The following is an 18,627-nucleotide window of genomic DNA, read 5'->3' on the forward strand; positions in this document are numbered from 1 at the left end:
TCAAGCCCTTGTAGACAGTCTCCACCATGCTGTCAAGCCCTTGTAGACAGTCTCCACCATGCTGCTTTGACCTGTCAAGCCCTTGTAGACAGTCTCCACCATGCTGCTTTGACCTGTCAAGCCCTTGTAGACAGTCTCCACCATGCTGCTTTGACCTGTCAAGCCCTTGTAGACAGTCTCCACCATGCTGCTTTGACCTGTCAAGCCCTTGTAGACAGTCTCCACCATGCTGCTTTGATCTGTCAAGCCCTTGTAGACAGTCTCCACCATGCTGCTTTGACCTGTCAAGCCCTTGTAGACAGTCTCCACCATGCTGCTTTGACCTGTCAAGCCCTTGTAGACAGTCTCCACCATGCTGCTTTGACCTGTCAAGCCCTTGTAGACAGTCTCCACCATGCTGCTTTGACCTGTCAAGCCCTTGTAGACAGTCTCCACCATGCTGCTTTGACCTGTCAAGCCCTTGTAGACGGTCTCCACCATGCTGCTTTGACCTGTCAAGCCCTTGTAGACAGTCTCCACCATGCTGCTTTGACCTGTCAAGCCCTTGTAGACAGTCTCCACCATGCTGCTTTGACCTGTCAAGCCCTTGAAGACAGTCTCCACCATGCTGCTTTGACCTGTCAAGCCCTTGTAGACAGTCTCCACCATGCTGCTTTGATCTGTCAAGCCCTTGTAGATCAGCGGTAGGGAATGACAGGAGACGAGGAAGGAAAGCCATCTCTTGGGAAATGCCTCTCATGACCTTTCACCTTATCAGAAAAGGGGGGGCGGGGCTACGCTCTGATTCTCTGCGCCTCTCCCCGACGTGTTTACTTGTTCACTGTCCCTCAGTTGTTAAAGGTATTGATTTATTTGTGGTAACATGAGGTAGATGGGCTAGAATGAGATCACAGCTTGAAGAGAAGGATATAGGCTAGACAAGGCTAGAGAATCCTCCTGCAGTCAGGGAGAAGGAACGAAATAAAGAAATATAAACCCATGTCTCAGTTAGCTACCTTGTCTCTTGTGTGTAGAGTAGACCAGTGACAGCATGTGGTGCAGTGTACTGTCAACTCCAATTTGGTTTGCCTTGCCCAAGGATGGATATGTCACTGAAACGAGGCCTGCTGCACTACTGTGGGTAAGGATGGATGTATCTGATGCTAAGTCCAATTCAAAAGGTTGCATTAAACATACTTGGTGGGGCTGCTTCATCTCAAAGCAGGACTTCTGGGTCTTATTTACTGGGAAACGGCAAGAGGGCCAAAACGGGGAGGGACTTACAGTACCTGTACCTGACTTTGTCCAATAAGAAATGCATGTTTTAGTTTTCCATTGCAAAATGTTTTGATACGGTGTGCACTAATGAATATGACCCTGGTTGGGGTATGGAACATCTAGGCTCTTTTGCTTCTAGTCATATGTAGTTGACTCATAAGCACAGTCCCTATGACTATCACCCCTGATATTGGAAATAGAGGGAAAACGAGAAGGAATGGAAAGATGAATGTCACTGTGATGATTCCCCTGAGGATGTGTACACTGCAGCAGGGATATTTTGGGGGTTCGTGAGACTGACAGAGTTATCTTATGTAAGGAGTCTGAGCTGCTATTTAGCTGAGGAATACAATCTCTTCTCTCGCTCTCTCTCGTGTGTGTGTGTGTTTCACATGCAGAGGGATACTCAGTCTCTCTCTTTCACATGGAGAGATTTTATATCATCTTAGAAGGCACTGCACTAGCCCTGACCCAGGATGCAAGTCTGGGACACGCTCGCACACGACACAACACACTCAGACAGAGACTCCTACTCTATTTTCACCTTGAAATGTTGTAGACAGCACTAGCTCTATACTAGCCTAGCCTTGACCCAGGACCAACACACCACACATGTACGACACACACTGGTCACTCGGTGCCTTAGCTCTGCCTCCAACTCCATAACACAGTCAGAAGCCTTTGCCTTTAAGACTGTGCTTGGCTTCTCGTGGGAAGCCGCCCCTTTAAGAACTCACATCCTGTCTTGTGTCATCTCTTTAACATTGGAAGGTGTCTCGTGTGTCAAACAACAGGAAGGGGCTTCCCCCCCACCCCCCTCTCTAATGCTATGTGGCACATTTCTGTCTGCAGCTTGCCAGTCCTTATAATAGGACTGTGATTGGCATTTTAGCTGCTGGAGGAGGCCAGGAGTGGTCTATATGGACAAATGTTTTCACTAGAGCCTGGAGGAGACTAGGAGTGGTCTCTATAGACAAATGTTTTCACTAGAGCCTGGAGGAGGCTAGGAGTGGTCTCTATAGACGAGTGTTTTCACTAGAGCCTGGAGGAGGCTAGGAGTGGTCTCTATAGACTAGTGTTTTCACTAGAGCCTGGAGGAGACTAGGAGTGGTCTCTATAGACTAGTGTTTTCACTAGGGTCTGGAGGAGGCTAGGAGTGTTTTCAGCAGGGCTCTAGCTGCTAGTCAGTATGACTCACTCAGACACTAAATGGTTAAGACCTCCAACAGCAGAATCAGCTGGAGGAATGTTTGTCCTAAGTGTTGAAATGTCAGAGAGGGAGTGAGATGGAGAGATGACAAGGAAGGATAGAAGGGGGGGCTAGAGGAGGAGGAGAAGCTACAGTAACACTGAACATTTTTACAATAGCCTAGATTTTTGCCGTTTATGTTCTTATTGGACATGCTAACATACACTGAGTGTACAAAACATTAAGAACACCTCTTTCATTGACAGACTGACCAGGTGAATCCAGGTGAAAGCTTTATGATCCCTTATTGATGTCACCTGTTAAATCCACTACAATCAGTGTAGAAGATTTAAGTGCCTTTTAATAGGGTATGGTAGTAGGTGCCAGGTGCACCGATTTGTGTCAAGAACTGCAATTCTGGCTGGGTTTTTCACGCTCAACAGTAAAAAAAACAACAACATGTATTTCGCCAATTCCTCCTTTGGCCAGCTTTCCTTCCAGGTCTCTGCTGCCAATGTCTGGAACGAAATGCAAAAATCACTGAAGCTGGAGACTCGTATCTCCCTCAATAACTTTAAGCACCAGCTGTCAGAGCAGCTCACTGATCACTGTACCTGTAAATAGCCCATCTGTAAATAGCCCATCCAACTACCTCATCCCCATACTGTATTTATTTATTTGCTCCTTTGCACCCCAGTATTTCTACTTGCACATTCATCTTCTGCACATCTATCACTCCAGTGTTTAATTGCTAAATTGTAATTATTTCGCCACCGTGGCCTATTTATTGCCTTACCTCCCTTGTCTTACCTCATTTGCACACCCTGTATATAGACTTTTCTATTGTGTTATTGACTGTATGTTTGTTTCATGTGTAACTGTTTGTGTCGCACTGCTTTGCTTTATCTTGGCCAGGTCTCAGTTCTAAATGGTGAGGTGCAACTCAATATTAGGAAGGTGTTCCTAATCTTTGGTATACGCAGTGTAGCCTATTCAAATATATGTGTGTGTGGGGGGGGGGGGGGGGGTGTTTTGTACTCAGTGTATTGCCTACCTACTAGTAGTATCTCCTGTTTCACTCTGTTCCAAAACGTTTCTCCCTACTAAACACTTCTCTGGTCTGTTTCACTCTGTTCCAAAACGTTTCTCCCTACTGAACACTTCTCTGGTCTGTTTCACTCTGTTCCAAAACGTTTCTCCCTACTGAACACTTCTCTGGTCTGTTTCACTCTGTTCCAAAACGTTTCTCCCTACTGAACACTTCTCTGGTCTGTTTCACTCTGTTCCAAAACGTTTCTCCCTACTGAACACTCTGCTGGTCTGCTTCTTTTGTTTCTGCTAAGGGTTAGGGTTCAGAGGCCAGTTGTGGAGACTGTGTGTGTTTGACACCACTGTCCTCCAGGCTCCTGGACGCCTGCCCGCCTCAGGAGGGGGCAGGATGTGATGTCACAGCGGCGCTCCCTTCTTCCTGTCCGGCGGTGTGTGTGAGAGAGGTGGAGGCTCCACCCACACGGCGAGCAGACGAACAGGAGAGATGTTTGAGGTGAAACCCCGTGGCGTGGAGAAGAAGGGCGGAAGCACAGAGACTGGTGAGTGAAGAGGAAGGGGGAGAAGAGTGGAGGAGAGAGGTAAACAGGAGGAGAGGGGGCAGTAGATACTGAGGAGAGAGAAAGGAGAGGAGAGAGGGCAGGAGACTGCAGGATAGGGGGAGATGGCTGGAGGACAGGAGACTGCAGGATAGGGGGAGATGGAGAGAGGACAGGAGACTGCAGGACAGGAGGGAGATGGAGAGAGGACAGGAGACTGCAGGACAGGAGGGAGATGGCTGGAGGACAGGAGACTGCAGGATAGGGGGGAGATGGAGAGAGGACAGGAGACTGCAGGACAGGAGAAGGGAGCCTTGCGTGCCTGACTGAGGAAAAACTGCAACCACACACCCTTCAAGGCCTGTTTGATGATGGTGTGTGTGCTATGTGTGTGTGTGTGTGTTCCTGTCTGTGTACACAGTTGTGAGGACTCGAGTCTCCTGCTATAGTTAGCCCAGCCCACTAAACCACATAACCACTGAACCGGAAGACATTGTGTTATGCACCGCCAGAGCCACGGGAACACACACACATTCATGATTCACACACACACTCCCTGCCATACATACACATTCATGACTCTCTCTCTCTCTCTCTCACACACACACACTCATCCCTACTCTCAACCCAGCACTCAGTCTTCGCTCAGACGGATGGTGTCTAAGGCAGCATTACCGAAATCAGCTTCAGCAATGAGTTGGTTTCATCTATAGGGGGCGACGTGTAGATTCACTGTAATAGTTACTGTATTAGTATGGCGCCCCCCTATGATCACCACGAGTACTGCACCCACTATTTTGATCATACTATTTTGTTGCATGAATGATGGCAATATTTGTTTCTCTCTTTGGATGCTTAACCCCCCCTCTTCTCCCCAGATGACACCAGTAGCAGCAGTAAGCTGTGTGGTGGTGGGGGGTCGGGGTCGATGGGCTCCCAGGGGTCAGAGTCTCTGTACCTGTATGACAGCCAGGACTGGGTGATCTCTCCCATCTGCTCCCCTGAAGAGGAGCCCTGCCCCACCGCCATCTCCCCCATGCTGGCCGAGGAGACCTTCAGATACATGAGTGAGTCACCGTCGTGTGTGTCTGTGTGTGTCTGTGTGTGTCTGTGTGTGTCAGTGTGTGTCTGTGTGTGTCAGTGTGTGGTTGTTAAGGTTGGGAGGTATACGTACACCAGGTTATGTGGAAATACCCACGGGATGGTTTTCATATACCGTCAATACCGTTGAAACTATTTATTTGAAGTTTTTCTATTCATTTTAATATGTTGTAGGAAATGTACGTAAATACCTGCAGTCGATTGGTGCAGTACGTTAGGAGATAAAGATGATAAATACCTGCAGCCGATTGGTGCAATACGTTAGGAGATAAAGAACATAAATACCTGCAGCCAATTGGTGCAGTACGTTAGGAGATAAAGAACATTCCGTTCTTCATTTCACCTGTCACGTTATTTAAAAAGCTTCCCGTAGTTCCCCAGAACAGCAGCCAGTCAGGTGTTGGTTGTAAAGAGGACAACGGGACAAAGCTGGTGAGTCCATAATGTTGTGCGATGCTCATGAGGTGATGAAGTTAGTTGTGTGCAATTCACTACTAAATGTTTGCCATCAGATATCTTGTAACTGTCTAAGATGTGCTTTTCTCTCCAGCTGGGTATTTGGTTACTTGTTAGTTAGCTGAGTAAGTGTCTGAATTAATAAGGAGACAGTTGGCTTTCTGACGTGTTTGAGAAGTCAGAGCTCTAGAGAAGGGATCCGTACAGCTGCCACTTTATTTCCCCACTAGTGTTTTTTTCATCCTCTGTTCTTCTCCCCTCTGCTCCATGTACACAGGCTGCTCTCCCCTCTGCTCCATGTACACAGACTGCTCTCCCCTCTGCTCCATGTACACAGGCTGATCTCCCCTCTGCTCCATGTACACAGGCTGCTCTCCCCTCTGCTCCATGTACACAGACTGCTCTCCCCTCTGCTCCATGTACACAGGCTGCTCTCCCCTCTGCTCCATGTACACAGACTGCTCTCCCCTCTGCTCCATGTACACAGGCTGCTCTCCCCTCTGCTCCATGTACACAGGCTGCTCTCCCCTCTGCTCCATGTACACAGACTGCTCTCCCTTCTCCCCCTCTGCTCTCCCCTCTCCCCTCTGCTCCATGTACACAGGCTGCTCTCCCTTCTCCCCCTCTGCTCTCCCCTCTCCCCTCTGCTCCATGTACACAGGCTGCTCTCCCTTCTCCCCTCTGCTCCATGTACACAGGCTGCTCTCCCCTCTCCCCTCTGCTCCATGTACACAGGCTGCTCTCCCTTCTCCCCCTCTGCTCTCCCCTCTCCCCTCTGCTCCATGTACACAGGCTGCTCTCCCCTCTGCTCCATGTACACAGGCTGCTCTCCCCTCTCCCCTCTGCTCCATGTACACAGACTGCTCTCCCTTCTCCCCCTCTGCTCTCCCCTCTCCCCTCTGCTCCATGTACACAGGCTGCTCTCCCTTCTCCCCCTCTGCTCTCCCCTCTCCCCTCTGCTCCATGTACACAGGCTGCTCTCCCTTCTCCCCTCTGCTCCATGTACACAGGCTGCTCTCCCTTCTCCCCTCTGCTCCATGTACACAGGCTGCTCTCCCTTCTCCCCTCTGCTCCATGTACACAGGCTGCTCTCCCTTCTCCCCTCTGCTCCATGTACACAGGCTGCTCTCCCTTCTCCCCTCTGCTCCATGTACACAGGCTGCTCTCCCCTCTCCCCTCTGCTCCATGTACACAGGCTGCTCTCCCCTCTCCCCTCTGCTCCATGTACACAGGCTGCTCTCCCTTCTCCCCCTCTGCTCTCCCCTCTCCCCTCTGCTCCATGTACACAGGCTGCTCTCCCTTCTCCCCCTCTGCTCTCCCCTCTCCCCTCTGCTCCATGTACACAGGCTGCTCTCCCCTCTGCTCCATGTACACAGACTGCTCTCCCCTCTGCTCCATGTACACAGGCTGCTCTCCCCTCTGCTCCATGTACACAGGCTGCTCTCCCCTCTGCTCCATGTACACAGGCTGCTCTCCCCTCTGCTCCATGTACACAGGCTGATCTCCCCTCTGCTCCATGTACACAGGCTGCTCTCCCCTCTGCTCCATGTACACAGGCTGCTCTCCCCTCTGCTCCATGTACACAGGCTGCTCTCCCTTCTCCCCCTCTGCTCTCCCCTCTCCCCTCTGCTCCATGTACACAGGCTGCTCTCCCCTCTGCTCCATGTACACAGACTGCTCTCCCCTCTGCTCCATGTACACAGGCTGATCTCCCCTCTGCTCCATGTACACAGGCTGATCTCCCCTCTGCTCCATGTACACAGGCTGCTCTCCCCTCTGCTCCATGTACACAGGCTGCTCTCCCCTCTGCTCCATGTACACAGACTGCTCTCCCCTCTGCTCCATGTACACAGGCTGCTCTCCCCTCTGCTCCATGTACACAGGCTACTCTTCCTTCAGACAAGCATGCATCACAACTTTCTCAATTTCTCTCGTTAAATTTAGCTTTTCAATGTCCACCTTCCCATTACTAGTCTAACCACTAGTCTACCTGCCGCCCCAATGTCCACCTTCCGGTTACTAGTCTAACCACTAGTCTACCTGCCGCCCCAATGTCCACCTTCTGGTTACTAGTCTAACCACTAGTCTACCTGCCACCCCAATGTCCACCTTCCGGTTACTAGTCTAACCACTAGTCTACCTGCCGCCCCAATGTCCACCTTCCGGTTACTAGTCTAACCACTAGTCTACCTGCCGCCCCAATGTCCACCTTCTGGTTACTAGTCTAACCACTAGTCTACCTGCTGCCCCAATGTCCACTCGCACCAAAAATGGCTACTAGCTGTACTTCTATAACTTTACGAGCTGAATTTGTCTTTGCATTTGGTTTGTGCATTTAGCTAAAAGCATCTATGCGTCTTGTGTTCTATGCTGGTAATACTGTAAATCCTGGGATGGTATAAGAACGCTATGAACATCTGGATACTGTAAATCCTGGAGTGGCAGAACGGTATGAACATCTGGATACTGTAAATCCTGGGATGGTATAAGAACGATATGAACATCTGGATACTGTAAATCCTGGGATGGTAGAAGAACACTATGAACATCTGGATACTGTAAATCCTGGGATGGTAGAAGAACGCTATGAACATCTGGATACTGTAAATCCTGGAGTGGCAGAAGAACGGTATGAACATCTGGATACTGTAAATCCTGGGATGGTATAAGAACGATATGAACATCTGGATACTGTAAATCCTGGGATGGTAGAAGAACGCTATGAACATCTGGATACTGTAAATCCTGGGATGGTAGAAGAACGCTATGAACATCTGGATACTGTAAATCCTGGGATGGTAGAAGAACGCTATGAACATCTGGATACTGTAAATCCTGGAGTGGCAGAAGAACGGTATGAACATCTGGATACTGTAAATCCTGGGATGGTATAAGAACGATATGAACACCTGGATACTGTAAATCCCGGGATGGCAGAAGAACGGTATGAACATCTGGATACTGTAAATCCTGGGATGGTATAAGAACGATATGAACACCTGGATACTGTAAATCCTGGGATGGCAGAAGAACGGTATGAACATCTGCATTCTGTAAATCCTGGGATGGCAGAACAACGGTATGAACATCTGCATACTGTAAATCCTGGGATGGCAGAACAACGGTATGAACATCTGCATTCTGTAAATCCTGGGATGGCAGAACAACGGTATGAACATCTGCATACTGTAAATCCTGGGATGGCAGAACAACGGTATGAACATCTGGATACTGTAAATCCTGGGATGGCAGAACAACGGTATGAACATCTGGATACTGTAAATCCTGGGATGGCAGAAGAACGGTATGAACATCTGGATACTGTAAATCCTGGGATGGCAGAAGAACGGTATGAACATCTGGATACTGTAAATCCTGGGATGGCAGAACAACGGTATGACCATCTGGATACCGCCCAAGTCTAGTGGTTGAATGTTATTAACATACGAGAAAGAATGGGAATCCTGTGTGACTTTCTAGTTACAGGGAAGAGGTGGAATCGGTGTTTTGTATCTGTGGTAAAAGTATCTTGCTCTCATCACTTCCTGTTGTGTATTCATTGGTGTGACTGGCAGAGCAGTGATGGTGTTGATGGTGGGACTGGCAGGACAGTGATGGTGTTGATGGTGGGACTGACAGGGCAGTGATGGTGGGACTGACAGGGCAGTGATGGTGGGACTGACAGGGCAGTGATGGTGGGACTGACAGGGCAGTGATGGTGGGACTGACAGGGCAGTGATGGTGGGACTGACAGGGCAGTGATGGTGGGACTGACAGGGCAGTGATGGTGTTGATGGTGGGACTGACAGGGCAGTGATGGTGTTGATGGTGTGACTGACAGGGCAGTGATGGTGTTGATGGTGTGACTGACAGGGCAGTGATGGTGTTGATGGGAGGACTGACAGGGCAGTGATGGTGGGACTGACAGGGCCGTGATGGTGGGACTGACAGGGCAGTGATGGTGTTGATGGTGTGACTGACAGGGCAGTGATGGTGTTGATGGTGTGACTGACAGGGCAGTGATGGTGGGACTGACAGGGCAGTGATGGTGGGACTGACAGGGCAGTGATGGTGGGACTGACAGGGCAGTGATGGTGGGACTGACAGGGCAGTGATGGTGTTGATGGTGTGACTGACAGGGCCGTGATGGTGGGACTGACAGGGCAGTGATGGTGTTGATGGTGTGACTGACAGGGCAGTGATGGTGTTGATGGTGTGACTGACAGGGCAGTGATGGTGTTGATGGTGTGACTGACAGGGCAGTGATGGTGGGACTGACAGGGCAGTGATGGTGTTGATGGTGGGACTGACAGGGCAGTGATGGTGGGACTGACAGGGCAGTGATGGTGTTGATGGTGTGACTGACAGGGCAGTGATGGTGTTGATGGTGGGACTGACAGGGCAGTGATGGTGTTGATGGTGGGACTGACAGGGCAGTGATGGTGGGACTGACAGGGCAGTGATGGTGTTGATGGTGGGACTGACAGGGCAGTGATGGTGTTGCTGCATTGTCGGAACTAGAAGCACAAGCATTTCGCTACACTCGCATTAACATCTGCTAACCATGTGTATGTGACAAATAAAATTTGATTTGATGGTGGGACTGACAGGGCAGTGATGGTGTTGATGGTGGGACTGACAGGGCAGTGATGGTGGGACTGACAGGGCAGTGATGGTGTTGATGGTGGGACTGACAGGGCAGTGATGGTGGGACTGACAGGGCAGTGATGGTGGGACTGACAGGGCAGTGATGGTGTTGATGGTGGGACTGACAGGACAGTGATGGTGGGACTGACAGGACAGTGTCATGTGGTGATCCAGTGGGACTGACAGGACAGTCATGGTGTAGAGAGGGTACAGTTCTAATAAGAGCTCTGTGTCTGCTTCAGTGTCTCTGTCAAACAACACACACTGGACAGGCCCTGTCCCTCTGAGCCAATGGTGCTATTGGTCTCTCTTCTCTCGCTCGCTCTCTGTTGCTCGTTCTGATTGGCTATGCCCTAGATGAGATCAGGGCAGAAGATAGACGTGTGTGTGCTTGGGTGAACGTGCTCATATGAACAGCTGTGTGTTTAACTCAGTGTAATAGTCGGGTGAATGTTTCTCCACATCCCCTTTTTCTTGATGTTTCTTCCATATGAGCGGCACAGAGACGTGTGCGTGCGTGCGTGCGTGCATGCGGTCTCAGCGGCTGTCCCTGGCAAGGACAGAGGAATCCACTGATCTGGTCTTCTAAGTGCAGCTGAGTGTCGATCCAGGATCCGGCAGCGTCACGGGAGACAGACGGAGAGGGGGTGAAAGAGAGTAAAGGGTGAAACGGACATGCTGGTTTTTAACATTCTCAATGAGAATGTTGCTGTGGAAGGTGAGCCTTGAAGAAATGATTTAGATGCTGGGCGTGCGAGTCGCTGGGCGTGCGTGTCGCTGGGCGTGCGTGTCACTGTGTGTGAGTTCAGAACATGTTGATGTCTCCTAGGTCATAGAGCTGCAGGGTTCAGTTAGTCTGTGCGTGCATGTTAGTAAAATTTTGCAGCAGTCTCTATGTGTGTGTGGATGGACTCATAACTTTGCAGCAGAGTGTGTGAGTCGTAGCAGGCAGGAAATAATGTGTCCATGTAACTGTTTACATTAATGTGTGGTATGTGGTTACAAGTAGACAGTCTTGCAGTTAACAGTACATCACTACTCATTCTGGAACCCAGGCTGATCTGCTCCATACTGCAGTGATGTTATCTTCAGGTGCCAGTCAGTCTGGCAGTAGCAGAGAGCTGGCACAGTACTCTCTCTGGTTGTCATGTAATACACTCAGATCACATATCACCTTTGTCTTTGGATAATCAGTGAAGGGCATTGAACAACAGCAACGCTGTTATTGCGGATGTTATGGACTCTGAAAGAAGAGGAATTGTGTGTGTGTGTGTGTGCGCGTTGACGATGCGTGTGTGCGTTGACGATGTGTGTGTGCGTGCTTTGACGGTGCTTGGGTGTGTTGACGGTGTGTGGACGGTGTGTGTTGGCGTTGGCATGTACTGTATGTATGCTATGCATCCTACTGGGACAGTAAAGGGGTACAGTAAGATTTAGGGGGTCAGACAGTTTATCTTGGCACAGCCCACAGTGTACTGCCTGGAGGGTTGTTCAGTGGGGCGTTAAGCTCCTGTTCAGATAAGGGCCAGTGGGACACTTGCTCCACTTCTCTCCGAGGGTAAATGAAGACCGCCATGCAGTTATCAAATAAAATGTATTTATAAAGCCCTTCGTACATCAGCTGATATCTCAAAGTGCTGTACAGAAACCAAATCAAATGTATTTATAAAGCCCTTCGTACATCAGCTGATATCTCAAAGTGCTGTACAGATACCCAGCCTAAAACCCCAAACCGCAAGCAATGCATGTGTAGAAGCAGTAGTTGTCGAGGGTGCAACAAGTCAGCACCTCAGGTGTAAATGTCAGTTGGCTTTTCATAGCCGATCATTAAGAGTAGCTCTACCACTTCTGCTGTCTCTAGAGAGTTGAAAACAGCAGCTATTAGACCCCGGGGCAGCCAGACAGAAATGGCATGTCATATTTAATTGAGTCTCAATCCGGCACCCCTTATCCCCACTGAATGGTACCCTCCAGAGACTAAGGGGGTGTGGATTGGAATGGAGTGACGGCGTGTGTATAGAGAGATAAGTGGGAGTGTTAGGATGGGAGGGATGAGGATAGATCTAATGTAAAGATTTAACAACTGTTACTGTAAAACAGTTATGCCTAAAAATGTGATGGATTAATTTATAGAGGAAGACTTAAGTTGATAGTACGACTTTCTTTACGTATTCTGTGTCTAGCATCACCTGGATGTTCCTAACTATCAGTCTTGATTGTTTTGATATAGACTAGGCCTAGTTAGCTTTTACAGGCAGCATGATCAGGTGAACTTACGTCAGTTGGCATCCATCCAACGTCGTCTGTCACTTAGAAACCCAGCGACTAGAACTGGCCGTGTTCGGACTCTGGCTTGCCTACTACTTACTTAAACTGCATACGGTGTATTAATCGTACTACTTACTATTTAGCATGTACTGTTCAGTAAACAGTATGTAGTAAATCCACGGCCCGAACCCGCTTGTTCCCAGAGTAGCTAGCCCGCTACAAGTTCATTACCGGACTCCATCTTCATCAGCCTTCTCCCTGGTCATCTCCTCTGATCAAGCCATCCACTGTCCCTCTCAGACTTGGCCTCTATTGGTTGACCTAGCCAACCAGCTAGGCTACTCATGAGATTGTTTGATTATGAAAAGTGCAATAAAAATGTCAGCACTTATTATTATACCAAATATGGTTTACTTAGTTTAGTAAAGCAGAAAGCTCTGGCGAAGTGATACCTGCTCACTGCTACCATGCACCTGCAACAAGAGAGCTCCGATGTGCAAGTACACTTTTGAATGTTGTAAGTAAACATTTACCGGTCTAGCTAGCTAGACCTATTCAGACCGTAACCGTTTAGGTAGAAACTAATGCATAGCATGCACTTTACAAGCAGTTTAACACAGATAAACCAACGTGACAAATCAGGAGACAGGGAAGTGTTGGGACCAGCACTGCTGTGGAAAAGTGTAGGCTACCGCGTTACTAAGGTTCACTATAGCTAGTGGCAATAATTAGTGAGGTGGCAAGAGAGCGAACTACGGCCTCGTGACTTACTTTTTTGCGGCATTTCTCCTGCGGTGTTCACCACTGAATGAAATGCCTGGTATTGTCATCAGACCCTGTAACAAGTTTGAACACAAGTCCTGATGTTTACAACTAATAGCTAGCTAGAGTAATGATATGACATCGTTGCTCAACAGCAAGTAACCCCGATGCCAACGTTACTGTTGAACAGTTATAACTTCTAGTGTTACTGAATCACGTAAGTAGCTACATGAAGTGCGGTGGCATGCTGCAGGTATGTTGTAACGGTACGTCAAAATGGTGTTGAAGGAATTTAATTCCTCTGTTTTAATTCCCAATTAAAATTAAACACTGTCAATTCATAAGAATTTGTAAGACCCTTATTTTATAGGAATGGACAGAGCACGGTCTTAAAAGTCAAGTAACAGCCTTTATTCAAGAGAGTACTGCCACAATACAGGTTACCACAGGTTATAAACTGAAAATGACGTCATTAGTTCTAACACTACCCCGTGCCATCTCCGTTCCAGTACCAAGGCTGTGTCTCAAGCCTTCCCACATCCGTCTCCCTACCAATTTAATATAATTTACGAGTCAAGGTTTTCTTGGGTAGATAAGCATTCTAGCCAGTCTGATTCATTTGTACCAAGGAACAGACCGTCATTGTTACTAAACTCTTGACCACATTCACACACATTATTTTCAGTACTGGGATCAGATAAGAAAATTCATACATATACAGTAACATTTAGTATTCTGATTAGTACATATACAGTAACATTTAGTATTCTGATTAGTACATATACAGTAACATAATAGTATTCTGATTAGTACATATACAGTAACATAATAGTATTCTGATTAGTACCATTTATCATTTGATTTACACAACATGTCTACCACTTTGAAGAGGCAAAATATATTTTCTTGTGAAACAAACAAAAAAACAGAGTAGTTATGCACACAAAGTCAATACTTTGTAGAGCCACCTTTTGCAGCAATTACAGCTGCAAGTCTCTTGGGGTATGTATCTGTAAGCTTGGCACATCTAGCCACTGGGATGTTGCCCATTATTCAAGGCAAAACTGCTTCAGCTCCTTCAAGTTGGATGGGTTCCGCTGGTATACAGCAATCTTTAATATATGACAGTTTCTCAATTGGATTTAGGTCTGGGCTTTGACTAGGCCATTCCAAGACATTTAGCTCTGTGGAGTGTACGGTTTAAAGTGGTCCTATGGACAGATATTCCAATCTCTGCTGTGGAGCTTTGCAGCTCCTTCAGGGTTATCTTTTGTCTCTTTGTTGCCTCTAATTAATGCCCTCCTTGCCTGGTCTGTGAGTTTTGGTGGGCGGCCTTCTCTTGGCAGGTTTGTTGTGGTGCCATATTCTTTCCATTTTTTAAAATAATGGATTTAATGGTGCTCCATGGGATGTTCAAAGCTTCTGATATTTTTTTTATAACCCAACCCTGATCTGTACTTCTCCACAACTGACCTGTGGAGAACTCTGTGGTCTTCATGGTGCCCCTTGCTTAGTGATGTGGCAGACTCTGGGGCCTTTCAGAACAGGTGTGTGTGTATATGAGATCATGTGACACTTATATTGCACACAGGTGGACTATATTTAACTAATTATGTGACTTCTGAAGGTAATTGGTTGCACCAAATCTTGTTTAGGGGCTTCATAGCAAAGGGGGTGAATACATATGCACACACCACATTTCACTTCACCATTTTGGACTATTTTGTGTATGTCCGTTACATGAAATCCAAATAAAAATGCATTTAAAATACAGGTTGGAATGCAACAAAATAGGAAAAATTCCAAGGGGGATGAATACTTTTTGCAAGGCATTGTATGTGAAAGTGACAGTTGAGACATAGTGGGGTGAATGCTATACTTAAATAGCAGATTAGTAATCTCTAGCAGATTAGTAATCTCTAGCAGATTAGTAAGAATGGCTCACCCCATGTTCAAGAAAGGCCTTTTTTCCTTTATTCAGATTACAACCTCTCACTTTCAGATATTTGAAAATGAAATAATCTCCAAAATATTGCTATTTTTCAAACAAGCCATTGACAGTTTGTTGCAATTTCAATTTAATCCACCAGAAAAGACAGAACAACTATTATGGTTAAACTGTTTATTATACTAATTGATCAAATAAATGTATTTTATTATCCCCAAATAGTTATCTTTAGGTGATATAAATAGGACTGGTGGAGTTGTCAGACATAACAAAAAATATCTGGAAATGTCTGCTCTATCCAAAATTACAACCAACTAATTGCAGCATTACTGAAAATGGAAGAGGCAAGTGGAAGGGGGAGAAAGTGAGGTTCTTGTCTGTCAGCCCTGCATTAAAGACCAACATTTGTTAAAGACAATTGTGATAAAGAATTATACCAGAGCTGAAAGGTGGGACTAAAAATAACAAAAAAAACAAGATCACTAATGTAAAATATACTGTGTCCATAAAATAGGTTCTGAACTTTTGTGAAACATCACAACATAATTGAAAAATATATGGCAAATAGAAATCCAAAATTGGATGGTGTTCAGAGATAGATGTGAGAGGATGAGGGTAGCTGAAGGATGGGACTAAATACAAACAAAAGATGACTAATGAGCCTCCTGAGTGGCGCAGTGGTCTAAGGCACTGCATCACAGTGCTAGCTGTGCCACTAGAAACTCTAGAAACTCAGGCTCTGTCGCAGCCGGCCGTGACCGGGAGACCCATGGGGCGGTGCACAATTTGCCCAGCGTCGTCTGGGTTAGGGAGGGTTTGGCCGGCAGGGAGGTCCTTGTCCCATCGCGCGTTAGCGACTCCTGTGGTGGGCCGGGTGCAGTGCATACTGGCACGGTGTTTCCACCGACACATTGGTGCAGCTGGCTTCCGGGTTAAGTGGGTATTGTGTCAAGAAGCAGTGCGGCTTGGTTGGGTTGTGTTTCGGAGGACGCACAGCTCTCGACCTTCGCCTCTCCCGAGTCCGTACGGGAGTTGCAGCGATGAGAGAAGACAAAAATACTTGTTTGTCAACCACTCCACACATTTCTTGTTAACAAACTATAGTTTTGGCAAGTCGGTTAGGACATCTACTTTATGCATGATCCAAGTAATTTTTGCAACGATTGTTTAGAGATTTCTTTCACTGATAATTCACTGTCACAATTCCAGTGGGTCAGAAGTTTACATACACTAAGTTGACTGTGCCTTTAAACAGCTTGGAAAATTCCAGAAAATTATGTCATGGCTTTAGAAGGTTCTGACATGCTAATTGACATAATTTGAGTCAATTGGAGCTTTACCTGTGGATGTATTTCAAGGCCTACCTTCGAACTCAGTGCCTCTTTGCTTGACATCATGGGAAAATCAAAAGAAATCAGCCAAGAGCTCAGAAAAATAATTGTAGACCTCCCCAAGTCTGGTTCATCCTTGGGAGCAATTTCCGAATGCCTGAAGGTACCATGTTCATCTGTACAAACAATAGTAAGCAAGTATAAACACCATGGGACCACACAGCCGTCATAACGCTCAGGAAGGAGACGTGTTCTGTCTCCTAGAGATGAACGTACTTTGGTGGAAAAAGTGCAAATCAATCCTAGAACAACAGCAAAGGACCTTGTGAAGATGCTGGAGGAAACAGGTACAAAAGTATCTATATCCACAGTAAAACGAGTCCTATATCGACAACCTGAAGGCCGCTCAGCAAGGAAGAAGCCAATGCTCCAAAACCACTATTAATAAAAGCCAGACTAAGGTTTTCAACTGCACATGGGGACAAAGAGTATTTTTTGGAGAAATGTCCTCTGGTCTGATGAAACAAAAATAGAACTGTTTGGCCTTAATCACCATCGTTATGTTTGGAGGGAAAAGGAGGGGGCTTGCAAGCTGAAGAACACCATCCCAACTGTGAAGCACCTGGGTGGCAGGAGGGACTGGTGCACTTCACAAAATAGATGGTATCATGATGAAAGAAAATGATGTGGATATATTGAAGCAACATCTCAAGATATCAGTCAGGAAGTTAAAGCTTGGTTGCAAATGGGTCTTCCAAATGGACAATGACCCCAAGCATACGTCCAACGTTGTGGCAAAATGGTTTAAGGACAACAAAGTCAAATTATTGGAGTGACCATCACAAAGCCCTGACATCAATCCTATAGAACATTTGTGGGCAGAACTGAAAAGGTGTGTGCGAGCAAGGAGGCCTACAAACCTGACTCAGTTAAACCAGCTCTGTCAGGAGGAATGGGCCAAAATTCAGAAGCCATTTTCGGTCTGTAATAAAGCCCATTTGTGGGGAAAAATGCATTCTGATTGGCTGGCTCGCAAGTGGGTGTGCCTATGCCCTCCCAGGCCCATCCTAGGGCTGCGCCCCTGCCCAGTCATGTGAAATCCATAGATTAGGGCCTCATTTATTTCAATTGACTTTATATGAACTGTAACTCAGCAAAATATTTGAAACTGTTGCATGTTGTGTTTTTTTATATATATGTTTTTCAGTGTAGTTCTTTTTCTAATTCTATAATTGGAGAACTTTGAAAACACTGTTGTTTGACATGACAACAGAGGGAAAAAGCCAGTGAGGAATTATTGTGACCGGAATAAAAGAGTTTGTCAGTGTTTCAGAGGACCCTAATTAGATGTAAGAGAAAACATAATGTAACGTCATTAAGATAGCTAGCACTCGCTAACATTCATGCTTTGTCTAGTTTGCCTGTACTGGTAACAGGCTGTATTAGCTAGCTACGTTTGCTATGACTCTTCGTACGTTTAGCAAGCTATCCAGCTAACGAGTGATTAGCCTTAGCGGCTAACAATGTATTTTAACAACTTGCTAAGAAAAGACCAGCTGTTTGCAGACAGTAAGATACACTATTAGTTTGTGTAATTATAGAATGCTTTTTTTGCCATCAGGCCCTATATACTAGGCGGTGTCAGAGGATGCCCCAAAAAATGGTCAAAGACTCCAGTCCCCCATGTCATAGAAGGTTCTCTCTGCTACCGAACGACAACGGTACCTGAGTCCCAAGTCTAGGTCCAGAAGCCTCCTTAACAGCTGCTACCCCCAAGCCATAAGACTGCTGAACAACTAATCAAATGGCCACCCGGACTAATTGCACAGTACCTCCGCACATTGACTCGGTACCGATACCCCCTGTGTAAAGCCTCGTTATTTTTGTATATTTTTTACTGTCGTTTATTTTGTACATTTTCTTAACTGCATAAGGGCTTGTAACGAAGCATTTCACAGTAAGGTCTACCTACACCTGTTGTATTCGGTGCATGTGACAAGTAAAATGTGATTTATATAAGAAGCAAAGTGGAAATCTGTATCGTTGTCAGCAACATCTTGTTGCATCTGGCCATGCAGACGG

The 18,627-nt window shown here is 46.8% G+C and overlaps 1 protein-coding gene across 7 annotated transcripts in view; it reads left to right on the forward strand.

The window, feature by feature from the left end:
• The window catches only part of LOC110528741 (trafficking kinesin-binding protein 2), a 59,497-nt gene that overhangs the window by 1,663 nt on the left and 39,207 nt on the right, over window positions 1–18,627 (forward strand). For 5 of the 7 annotated variants that reach the window (XR_016496998.1, XR_016496999.1, XM_090239651.1 and 2 more), the window contains exons 2-3: window positions 3,790–4,035; window positions 4,911–5,099. Coding sequence is in view for 5 of the 7 variants with exons in the window: in XM_090239651.1 (XP_090095777.1) it covers window positions 3,981–4,035; window positions 4,911–5,099 (244 nt within the window). In the remaining 2 variants the exon portion in view is untranslated. Of the gene's footprint in view, window positions 1–3,789; window positions 4,036–4,910; window positions 5,100–10,602; window positions 10,955–18,627 lie in introns of those variants that run through there. The other 2 variants (XM_090239653.1, XM_090239654.1) reach the window with 2 other exon arrangements.

Source organism: Oncorhynchus mykiss, chromosome 7, assembly GCF_057628025.1.
Source record: "Oncorhynchus mykiss isolate SJ-2025 chromosome 7, ASM5762802v1, whole genome shotgun sequence".
Taxonomy (NCBI): Eukaryota; Metazoa; Chordata; class Actinopteri; order Salmoniformes; family Salmonidae; genus Oncorhynchus; species Oncorhynchus mykiss.